We start from the raw sequence: 12,696 nt of genomic DNA, 5'->3' as shown, positions 1-12,696 counted from the left end.
TGTCCTGCTCTCAGGTTCCGCATGACAATCGCAAACCACTGCAAAAGACGATTTCTTCCTTTGACGGCAAGGGTTGTTGCATCCCTTGTCGGAAAAATAGGCGGTCTCTTGTCTTTTTTCTTACTTCATGGGGGCTCCTGCTGCTGCAGACATTTAAAGCGTTGAAGATCGAGTGGGGGTGAGGGTGCTGATGAGGAAGGCCGTTGTTGTTCCTGACGATGCTTGTTCAAGGGTACCATCGAAGAGTAAGACGTACCTGGCGTGGACTTCTGCTGCTGCTGCTGTTGCTGTTGCAGAGGTTGAAAGCGTTGAAGATCATGTGGTGACGAGGGTGGCGAAGGTGCTGATGATGTTGAAGGACGTGGTGATGGCTGCTGCTGACAATGTATGTTCACGGGTACCATTGAAGAGGGAGACGATCCTGGAGGTGAAGGAGTCTTGTGAAATACAGAGGTCACAAGTCCCTGTAGCGATGAGGGGGAGACCATACTGTCATCATTCACCATCTCTTTGTCTTTGTTCTTTCCCTTCGTAGGATGAACCTGTTTCCGTCTTTGCCCCATGATGGATGTAGGTCAACTGAAGGAAGGTCTGAGGTTTCACCTCCTTTTATGAAAATCTCTTCATCTCATAGGATCGGCACATACACGAGGGGTAATTCGGATCTCGAAAACAGGCCGGCGTGTACGCGATGGTCTTGCAACGTGGTGGGCTTCAAGTCCAAGAACAGGTAAGTGTAAGGCTCTCGGGTAGCGTCTTCATAGGCTTCACTCAGAAAAGGAACTTTGCCTGGAAACACCTGGCGAGCCAGACTGTCGATCTGCGATGCATCTCTCGGATTTTTAAAGAGGACCATGTAGTGAGCATTCAGACTGATGGTGCGATGTTGCGGCGATTGAGCAAACAAGTTCTGAGTGAGATACAGCACAGATGTGTTTCGGTGATGACTTTTCTTGGTGAACCATCGCAGCACTTCGGTTTCTTCTTCTTTCGTATTGCCACCGGAAAAGGATGTGACGCCCTACTGGAGGCGCACGCAGGACCCATCATGCACTGTGCAGGTCACGTGACCGGAAACGGAAGTGCCGCCATCTTGGATGCGCGCGCAAGTCCCATCATGCCCCGCGCGCATGCGCAGGTCACGTGACCGGAAGTGACGTCACAGAGGTCACGTGATCCTCTCGACCAATCAGAAGCCAGGAGCGGTTCTGAAATCCTGAGCGGTTCTGTAATCCTGAGCAGTTCTGTAATCCTGAGCGGTTCCAGACAGATGTACACAACTACTAACATAGGCTTACAATAGTCGTAGAGCTAAGATTTGTGCAAGTGGGCCCTGGTCATGCATTGCGTTAAACAACAAAAAACAAAGACGAACAAATACAGCTTTAACCACGAGGCTACTAAATTGAAACTAATCTATTCAGGACAAGAATACAACATATTTTAGATTTATTCAACACCCTTGGATGACCTGTGTGATCGGCTGGGGGCATACCCTTAGTACTGGCCTTGGTGACAGTTGAATTGATGGCTACACAAAACATATATATAGCTTCAATACATAATAGACAAAACTCCATAATCATTAGAAAGTTCTGCTAAAAGCAGAGTCCATTGTACGATTCCGAATGTATTATAAACATGTATTTGTGAATCACTAATAAATAGTGATGACACCAGATGTTGGCTAAAATGGGGGTATATACTGCCTCACCGGTCACAAACACACACAAATGCAAGTCAAGCGTTCGCCTGAACAAACACGATAACATATTCATATGTTATCATAAGCTAAGTGAGAATTCTCCAGCCTATTGTATGGTGCTGACAAATCAAGAACCAACGACCAGAGTATTCTGTGTATGGTACGTCTAGGAAGGACGCATGTCTGCACAGTGTCTTGACGCGCGCGAGACAACTGGTCCATCTGCTATAATCATGAACAGTGCATGGCGTAAAATACAAAGAAAAAGGGTGGGAAATTTAAAAGGATAACTGGTCCATGTCATTTTCAGTTTTCAAATTGAGACTTAAAATAGTGATACGGAAGGATGTAGAAGTTTCCATATTTGAGTAACTCAGTGACGTGTATCGAACTAAGAAGTTTGAAGCGATGCTGAGTTTTCATCCTCACAAACGTTTAAGAAAAAAACATAATTCATCTTGCCGCTATTTAACCGAAATTATGTTAAATGCGTCCTTAAAACCCAACTGAATCACTCATTTTACCTGTAACACAGAAGGGACTTTTCAACCCTTAATGAGTTTTTTCAACACTTCCATCTGGCCTTGATCAAACTATCTCCCTGTTGCTTTCCTGCGCAAGCATATGTTTACAGATATAAATACAATTGTGAAATGCCACTGATAGCTCACAATAAAAAAAAAATCTCTTCCAGAAAAGAAATACATTTGAAAAAACACATGAAAACATCGCCAATTCCTTTTACAGTTTTTGGATTGATATTGTTCAAAATGATTTGATATAAGCCCATGATATTATAGCAAATAACAAAGCACATCTCATGATCATGGTATGTTTCGGCTGTGTACCAATCGGAACACACTCAAGACGAAATATGCCGATATCTTCCGAAGGACAGCGCCATCTACCGACTAGACGTCACTATGACGTCATTGGGCGATCTTGTGACGTCACGACATTGTCTGACATTGTCTCAGCTAGCTACAGCAGCCCTGCAGTACGCTCTTCATTTATCGAGATTATCGAAGCATTATGCCAGTCACCAGACGTCTGACCGTGTCCGAGTGTGAGGGCTTTGATTCCGAGGTGGAGGAGTGTTTTTCACGTACAGAACCGACAGGTGTGTGCCGTTATATATAATAACAGAGTTCAACTCTACAACTTCAATTCTTTAAATTGAAAAGGTTTTCAGAATCAACCACTTCATTTGCATCACTTCCTTAATTTTATGCCATAGATGTATATGTGATATTTGATTTAGACTTGCCAGTTGGATTGATTCTATACTTAATCCGGTTATTGCTATTTCAGAGTTTCATGATTCGGTTCCCAAATACGTCACAATAAAACCAAAACCAGTCGCCAGGCATCTGACCGTGTCCGGGTGTGAGGGGTTTGATTCCGAGGTGGCGGAGTGTTTTTCACGTACAGAACCGTCAGGTATGTGCCGTTATATATCATAACAGCATTCGACTCTCCAACTGTAATTCTTACAATTGAAAACGTTTTCCGAATAAACCACTTTATGTCTACCATTCTCTTCATTTTATACGGTAGATGTATATCATCTGCATGTCCAAGCCGGGTCCAAACGTTTCCGACCATAATGCTTAGGGGCTGCTCAAGTTACCCTTTTTAGAAACCTTACAATCTGTTAAAGATATATTTAAAGCTCTTGGACATGTGGATTCGACAGTATCAGTAAAATAAATGAACAATCACTAACATAATGACTTTATAGGCATTAGAAGGTGTGCAAAAATCAAAATATTCGGTGATTTTCAGTGATCAGTAGGCCTTTTTAGCCCAAGACCAATATACAAAACCGCTAACAGTATGGTATCTGCGGAAAGAGCAGACCATGGGCTGTAATCTGAATACAAGGGAAAGGCGAATTTGGGAAATGGGACAAAGAGTAAAAAACAAAATAAATAAAAATCCGAGCGCAGACAATGAACCTGGCCGAAGTGAGCGCACAACGTTCCAAATACATTGTTTAGATCCTTGTGGTATTACCTGTGACTGCATACTAGAAACTTGTAATTTGACTTATTTCAAGGGATTGATCCAAAAGGACCCTATTTCCAAATGTCCTTGTTGTAACCCCCGGTTAATTGGATTAATTGATTATATACTAAATTCGATTATTGCGTTTTCAGAGTTCCACGATTTGGTTCCCAAACACGTCACAATAAAACCAAGACATATTCGTCCCGAGCCACCATTCCAATGGGACTGTAGTAAAAAGGACAAACAACTTGGCAAAGAGCTCGAACTCCACGTTCAGCTTACGGCTGTCCTGGTTGATGTGGATATTCTCCGGGCTGACCTACAAGATGCACGACTTCGTTCCCAATGTCTGAAACTGAAGAACCAAAATCTTCAGAGACAAGTCAGACAACTCTCGGGGGAGAAAGTCTCCCTTGGGGAGCAGGTGGATCGCTTGGTGAAGGAGGTGGACATGTTGAGAGCTGAAAGACTACTTGTACATTCAGGAGAGGGAGAGGGCATTGGACTTGTTCAGTGGTCAGGGGCTACACAGACCACGTGCTTTGACCACATTGTCCAATCAAAGAATGACATACCTCGTGAACAAGACAACAGGTCAACAAGACATCATGAACTCTCTCAAAGTAGTCTGTCATCAAAGAAACATATGTCATCAAGCACAACCAATTTAATAGAAACTTGTAATCAGAAACAAAATGTACAAAAGTCAAAATCTTTCTTTGGTCGTTTTACGAAACTGTTCAGAAGAAACAAATGTTAATGTAATTCAGTCCTTTTTAATGATGGTAATAACAATTGTTTCAGTTCAAGAGCATTGTCTTCGTTATTTGTTAACAATGGTTGGTTTTCACTAGTTACAAGAGATCTGTCAACATGTATTGGACATGTGTTCCATTAATTTTAACATATTGACAATGGTTCACCTTCCATTCATTAGTGATTTAAATGGTGCTTTTAGAAGTATCCTTTCACTATCGAGGCAGGGACTACGAAGGTGGACTTTCATAGAGTGTACCTATACATGGGAAGAGAGAACGCTTTACCCACTAAGCTCCCCAATGCCCCTTAATGACACGAAACACCCCAAGTTACATAAGTACTTATTAAAGATAGAATATAATCAGTGCATGATGTGATTGTGTAAACACGTAGTATCAACAGTGTCTCTACCATCAAGTCGTCTCCTGGAAATACAAATTTGTAAAATAGACGTTCTACTATCTATGGTGGGGAACATGTAGCTGGTGTATTGAGAACACCATCACTTGCCGATGTAGATAATGGGTTCATATTCAGTCAACTTGCATCAACCTATGTGTTTGATACTATGTAATGGATAATTTCAGCAGTCTGAAACGTTTCAATGGCACATGATACAACACAGTGGGGAACAACCTCCTACTGCACAGGGAACACAGATGAGACACTGTGCCAGCAATACAAGTTTCTGTAATTAGAACTATAGACTGCCCAAGGTCAACAATATTCCATCAATCTGCAACATATATTATTCTGCATACCATCAGGTTCACTGACTTGGTTGATGCATGTCATCGATCCCAGTTGATCGATGCTCATGATTTCAATCACTGGATCGTCTGGTCAAGACTCGATTTTTTACAGACCGCCGTCATATAGCTGGAATATTGCTGAGTGCAGCGTTAAACAACAAACCAACCAATCATGACTTCCGGTTGGTAAATAATAGCAAACTTACACAGCTGCAAGATAAGACTTGGACTTTTCCCTGGTGTATATATGCTACTCAACATTTGCTAAGAACCAAACAAGTCATCTTTAGGCAAAGGGTGGTCCTTAGCAAATGATGAGTAGTATATATGACAGATCAACTCTGACTGGACTTACCAATACTCATATTTTCTAAGGTCATCCACTGAGCAATTTCATAATATAGATACATACCCGTGAAGATCCTGGGTAGAATAGGTCTTCAGCAACCCATGCTTGCCGTAAAAGGGAACTATGTTTGTCCTAAGAGGCGCCTCATGGGATCGGGTGTCAGGCTCGCTGACTTGGTTGATGCATGTCATCGTATCCCAGTTGAATTGAATCGATGCTCATGTCAAATACTCGATTGTCTGGTCCAAACTCGATAATTTACAGACGGCCGATATATAGCTGGAATATTACTGAGTGCGGCGTTAAACAAACAAACAATGCCAGGCTTTAGATCGTTAAATCCTAAAGCATACGTCATGTCGTCTGCACTTGCCATTCTAAAAAAATATATTGTACCGTCGTCAAAGTTTTGATCTAATGGGATATGGGTTTATGCCAAAATGCATTTGGGTAAATCGGCACTGCAGTAACTATGATATTCATTGTGCCACAATGACCACAGCGTTACCCAATGGAATTAAAAATAGATTGAATTGTCTCCCTTTGACCATGACTAAATCTTCGTAACGTCGCAGATAAACATTTATTTTCTCCTTATTTTCTCTTTTCCCACTCGCCGGCTCCCTCTTGGAAAATCTTGTAGATGAGAAACACAAACATAAGTAAGGACACCCTAAGAGACTTCCCCCTGATGTCGGAAGAAGATACACACACTGTTCTTCTTTTTCAGCACCAACATTCAAATTTGGATTCGCGAGAAAGTCCTGTTTTGTCGTATAATTAACGAATATTTCGTGTGCAAAGTCATGTTTTTAACGGATTCGACGCCAGTCTTCTCGTGGCTCTGTGATCCCTGTTTTAGGGCTAACTGGCCGTGCTCTAATTTGACGGTCAAGGAGGTCCACGAGTGTTCTATGGGTGATAAGTCTTATCTGATGAAGGCAAGACGTTGTATGTGGCCTTGTGTTATCGTGCTGAAACAGGATCCGGATTTTTCTTATGAGAACGATAGTACAACAGGGCGGAGAACTTGGTCAATGTAACGCTGTCCAGAAGTATATATTTGCCTTCATAAATCACAAGGTCTGTCTTAACTTGGCCCAAACCATTACGCCGCTACATTTAACGGTTCGAAGTAAATTAAAGTAAGAGCTGTTACCAAGTGTTCTAAACTTTAAAATTTCATAAAATATGTTACGCAATTATTTGAAAACACTTTTTAAATTGTTTACTTTTTTACAAAGTTGGTCCGCCCGCTCTCTTGTTGGTTAAGGTTGGAGATTAGAAACACATAACAAAATATTGATGGCCAAACGGGCCATGAGCCTGGTGACTGTTATTCGGCTACAGCAAAGCTCCTTGCGACCTCGGCCCACTTACACAAAGCGATCTAATCTTATTCTTTAACATAGGCTTACAATAGTCGTAGAGCTAAGATCGCTTTCTGCAAGTGGGCCCTGGTCATGTATTGCTCCTTGATGTATCATATCTCCGCCTTGTTCTCTCAGGTGCAGCGTTAATCTTGGCATGCTATTTGTCACTGTCCAATGGTTAGGGTATGCATGAACAGTACATCGTTCCTTTAATAACCGTATGTTTGTTGGTTGCCATGCTGCACCTGTAGCAGCATCTTCACTTCAGACTCAATTTCCATTGATCTGGGTACTGTGTCACTCAGCAGATTATTTTGGTTGTGTTTAGGCGATTGATTCTCATCCATTTTGCATGTAACACTGCTCAAGGTTCGGAAACAACGTGTCCAAATTTCAGGTGGTAACGTTTCTTTTCTACACCAGGTTACATCAAAAGCTATGCTACTTATGTCCACCATCCACAATCGTAGTAATTGAACAGGACATCTCTCCAGCATTGACATGTGAAGTTGACCAGTTTTCTTTCAGTTTGAAGAAAACTGCATACTGAACTTTTGCTACACATGGTGTTGTAATGGATGGTCTTATTATACTGTTATATTCTTTGTTCTGTTTTTTAAATCACCTACAACTGTACATTTATTATGGCATTAAGAACGCTTTAACCACTCACCCGTGAAGATCCTGGTAAAAAAATAGGTCTTCAGCAACCCATGCTTGCCGAAAAGGCGACTAACGGGATCGGGTGGTCAGGCTCGCTGACTTGGTTGATGCATATCATCGTATTACAATTCCGTGTATCGATCTTCATGATGTCAATCACTGGATTGTCTGGTCCAGACTCGATATTTTACAGACCGCCGTCATATAACTGGATTATTGCTGAGAGCAGCGTTAAACAACAACTCAAACAAACAAACAAATACAGCTTTAACCACGAGGCTACTCAATTGAAACTAATCTTTTCAGGACAAGAATACAACATATTTTAGATTCATTCAACACCCTTTGATGACCTGTGTGATCGGCTGGGGGCATACCCTTAGTACTGGCCTTGGTGCTAGTTGAATTGATGGCTACACAAAACATATATATATATACATATATAGCTTCCATAAATAATAGACAAAACTCTTTCCATAATCATAAGAAAGTTCTGCTAAAAGCAGAGTCCATTGTACGATTCCGAATGTATTATAAACATGTATTTCTGAATCACTAATAAATAGTGATGACACCAGATGATGGCGAAAAGGGGAGTATATCCTGCCTCAGCGGTCACAAACACACACAAAGGCAAGTCAAGCGTTCGCCTGAACAAACACGGGAACATATTCATATGTTATCATAAGCTAAGTGAGAATTCTCCAGCCTATTGTATGGTGCTGACAAATCAAGAACCAACGACCAGAGAATTCTGTATATGGTACGTCTAAGAAGGACGCATGTCTGCACAGCGTCTTGACGCGCGCGAGACAACTGGTCCATCTGCTATAATCATGAACAGTGCATGGCGTAAAAAAACAAGGAAAAAGGGTGGGAAATTTAAAAGGATAACTGGTCCTTGTCATTTTCAGTTTTCAAATTGAGACCTAAAATATAGATACGGAAGGATGTAGAAGTTTCCATATTTGAGTAACTCAGTGACGTGTATCGAACTAAGAAGTTTGAAGCGATGCTGAGGTTTCATCCTCACAAACGTTTAAGAAAAAAACATAATCCATCTGACACGCCGCTATTTAACCGAAATTATGTTACATGCGTCCTTAAAACCCAACTGAATCACTCATTTTACCTGTAACACAGAAGGGACTTTTCAACCCTTAATGAGTTTTTTCAACACTTTCATCTGGCCTTGACCAAACTATTTCCCTGTTGCTTTCCTGCGCAAGCATATGTTTACAGATATAAATACTATTGTGAAATGCCACTGATAGCTCACAATAAAAAAAAATCTCTTTCAGAAAAGAAATACATTTGAAAAAACACATGAAAATATCGCCAATTCCTTTTACAGTTTTTGGATTGATATTGTTCATAATCATTTGATATAAGCCCATGATATTATACCAAATAACAAAGAGCATCTCATGATCATGGTATGTTTCGGTTATGTACCAATCGGAACACACTCAAGACGAAATATGCCGATTTCTTCCGAAAGTATTTTCGCCGAAAGGACAGCGCCATCTACCGACTAGACGTCACTATGACGTCATTTGGCGATATTGTGACGTCACGCCATTGTCTGACATTGTCTCAGCTAGCTACAGCAGCACTGCAGTACTCTCTTCATTTATCGAGATTATCGAAGCATTATGCCAGTCACCAGACGTCTGACCGTGTCCGAGTGTGAGGGCTTTGATTCCGAGGTGGCGGAGTGTTTTTCACGTACAGAACCGACAGGTGTGTATGCATTTATATGTAAAAACAGAGTTCAACTCTACAACTTTAATTCTCTAAATTGAAAAGGGTTTCAGAATCAACCACTTCATTTGCACCACTTCCTTAATTTTATGCCATAGATGTATATGTGATATTTGATTTAGTCTTGCCAGTTGGATTGATTCTATACTAAATCCGGTTATTGCTATTTCAGAGTTTCATGATTCGGTTCCCAAATACGCCACAATAAAGCCAAGACCAGTCGCTAGGCGTCTGAGGTGTGAGGGGTTTGATTCCGAGGTGGCAGAGTGTTTTTCACGTACAGAACCGACAGGTATGTGCCGTTATATATCATAACAGCATTCGACTCTCCAACTTCAATTTTTTCAATTGAAAAAGTTTTCCGAATAAACCACTTTATGTCTACCATTTCCTTCATTCTATACGGTAGATGTATATCATCTGCATGTCCAAGCCGGGTCCAAACGTTTCCGACCATAATGCTTAGGGGCTGCTCATGTTACCCTTTTTGGCAACCATACAATCACTTATAGATATATTGAAAGCTCTTGGAAATGTGCATTCGACAGTATCAGTCAAATAAATAAACAACCACCAAAATATTGACTTTATAGCCATTAGAAGGCTTGGAAAAATCTAAATATTCGGTGATTTTTAGTGATCAGTAGGCCTTTATACCCCTAGACCAATATACAAAACCGCTAACGGTATGGTATCTGCGGAAAGAGCAGACCATGGGCAGTAATCTGAATACAAGGGAAAGGCCAAGTTTGGAAATGGGACAAAGAGTAAAAAACAAAATAAATAAAAATCCGAGCGCAGACATTGAACCTGGCCGAAGTGGGCGCAGAACGTTCCAAATACATTGTTTAGATCCTTGTGGTATTACCTGTGACTGCATACTAGAAACTTGTAATTTGACCTATTTCAAGGGATTGATCCAAAAGGACCCTATTTCCAAATGTGCTTGTTGTAACCCCCGGTTAATTGGATTGATTGATTATATACTAAATTCGATTATTGCGTTTTCAGAATTCCACAATTTGGTTCCCAAACACGTCACAATAAAACCAAGACCTATTCGTCCCGAGCCACCATTCCAATGGGACTGTAGTAAAAAGGACAAACAACTTGGCAAAGAGCTCGACCTTCACGTGCAGCTGACGGCTGTCCTGGTTGATGTGGACATTCTCCGGGCTGACCTACGAGATGCTCGACTCCGTTCCCAATGTCTGAAACTGAAGAACCAACATCTTCAGAGACAAGTCAGACAACTCTCGGGGGAGAAAGTCTCCCTTGGGGAGCAGGTGGATCGCTTGGTGAAGGAGAGGGACATGTTGAGAGCTGAAAGACTGCGTGTACATTCAGGAGAGGGAGAGGGTGTTGGGCTTGTCCAGAGGTCAGGGGCTACACAGACCACGTGTTTTGACCACATTGTTCAATCAAAGAATGACATGCCTCGTGAACAAGGCAATAGGTCAACAAGACATCATGAACTCTCTCAAAGTAGTCTGTCATCAAAGAAACATATGTCATCAAGCACAACTAATTTAATAGAAACTTGTATTCAGAAACAAAATGTACAAAAGTCAAAATCTTTCTTTGGTCGTTTTACAAAACTGTTCAGAAGAAACAAATGTTAATGTAATTCAGTCCTTTTTAATGGTGGTAATAACAATTGTTTCAGTTCAATATCCACGTCTTCGTTATTTGTTAACAATGGTTGGTTTTCACTAGTTACAAGAGATCTGTCAACATGTATTGGACATGTGTTCCATTAATTTGAACAAATTGACAATGGTTCACCTTCCATTCATTAGTGATTTAAATTATGCTGTTAGAAGTATCCTTCCACAATCGAGGCAGGGACACCGAAGGTGGACTTTCATAGAGTGTACCTATACATGGGAAGAGAGAACGCTTTACCCACTAAGCTCCCCAATGCCCCTTAATGACAGGAAACACCCCAAGTTACATAAGTACTTATTAAAGATAGAATATGATCAGTGCATGATGTGATTCGTGGAAACACGTAGTATCAACAGTGTCTCTACCATCAAGTCGCCTCCTGGAAAAATAAATTTGTAAAATAGACGTTCTACTAACTATGGTGGGGAACATGTAGCTGGTGTATTGAGAACACCATCACTTGCCGATGTAGATAATGGGTTCATATTCAGTCAACTTGCATCAACCTATGTGTTTGATACTATGTAATGGATAATTTCAGCAGTCTAAAACGTTTCAATGGCACATGATACAACACAGTGGGGAACAACCTCCTACTGCACAGGGAACACAGATGAGACACTGTGCCAGCAATACAAGTTTCTGTACTTAGAACTATAGACTGCCCAAGGTCAACAATATTCCATCAATCTGCAACATATATTATTCTGCATACCATCAGGTTCACTGACTTGGTTGATGCATGTCATCGATCCCAATTGATCGATGCTCATGATTTCAATCACTGGATCGTCTGGTCCAGACTCGATTATTTACAGACCGCCGTCATATAGCTGGAATATTGCTGAGTGCAGCGTTAAACAATAAACCAACCAATCATGACTTCCGGTTGGTAAATAATAGCAAACTTACACAGCTGCAAGATAAGACTTGGACTTTTCCCTGGTGTATATATGCTACTCAACATTTGCTAAGAACCAAACAAGTCATCTTTAGGCAAAGGGTGGTCCTTAGCAAATGATGAGTAGTATATATGACAGATCAACTCTGACTGGACTTACCAATACTCATATTTTCTAAGGTCATCCACTGAGCAATTTCATAATATAGATACATACCGGTGAAGATCCTGGGTAGAATAGGTCTTCAGCAAGCTATGCTTGCGCTAAAAGGGAACTATGTTTGTCCTAAGAGGCGCCTCATGGGATCGGGTGTCAGGCTCGCTGACTTGGTTGATGCATGTCATCGTATCCCAGTTGAATTGAATCGATGCTCATGTCAAATACTCGATTGTCTGGTCCAAACTCGATTATTTACAGACGGCCGATATATAGCTGGAATATTACTGAGTGCGGCGTTAAACAAAAAAACAATGCCAGGCTTTAGATCGTTAAATCCTAAAGCATACGTCATGTCGTCTGCACTTGCCATTCTAAAAAAATATATTGTACCGTCGTCAAAGTTTTGATCTAATGGGATATGGGTTTATGCCAAAATGCATTTGGGTAAATCGGCACTGCAGTAACTATGATATTCATTGTGCCACAATGACCACAGCGTTACCCAATGGAATTAAAAATAGATTGAATTGTCTCCCTTTGACCATGACTAAATCTTCGTAACGTCGCGGATAAACATTTATTTTCTCCTTAT

The 12,696-nt window shown here is 41.0% G+C and overlaps 1 protein-coding gene across 3 annotated transcripts; it reads left to right on the top strand.

Moving 5' to 3' along the window:
* Positions 1 to 2,677: 2,677 nt before the first annotated feature.
* On the top strand, positions 2,678 to 11,046 carry LOC124151758. 3 transcript variants are annotated; one of them, XM_048392173.1, is made up of 4 exons: positions 2,678 to 2,825; positions 3,017 to 3,089; positions 9,612 to 9,667; positions 10,387 to 11,046. In XM_048392173.1, exons 1-4 carry the CDS (start codon positions 2,738 to 2,740, stop codon positions 10,995 to 10,997), a joined length of 828 nt encoding a protein of 275 aa, XP_048248130.1. In that variant the 5' UTR covers positions 2,678 to 2,737; the 3' UTR covers positions 10,998 to 11,046. The 3 variants fall into 3 exon arrangements, with proteins under 3 accessions (XP_048248130.1, XP_046380348.2, XP_046380350.2); XM_046524392.2 differs by lacking the exons at positions 2,678 to 2,825; positions 3,017 to 3,089 and adding an exon at positions 8,912 to 9,354 and having other exon boundaries at positions 9,548 to 9,667; XM_046524394.2 differs by lacking the exons at positions 2,678 to 2,825; positions 3,017 to 3,089; positions 9,612 to 9,667 and adding an exon at positions 8,914 to 9,354.
* Positions 11,047 to 12,696: the final 1,650 nt, after the last annotated feature.

This window comes from Haliotis rufescens, unplaced genomic scaffold, assembly GCF_023055435.1.
Source record: "Haliotis rufescens isolate VD_foot unplaced genomic scaffold, xgHalRufe1.0.p SCAF_11, whole genome shotgun sequence".
NCBI classification, from domain to species: domain Eukaryota; kingdom Metazoa; phylum Mollusca; class Gastropoda; order Lepetellida; family Haliotidae; genus Haliotis; species Haliotis rufescens.
The sequence above is the reverse complement of the archived record's forward strand: the minus strand, read 5'-3'. Positions and strand labels throughout refer to the sequence as shown.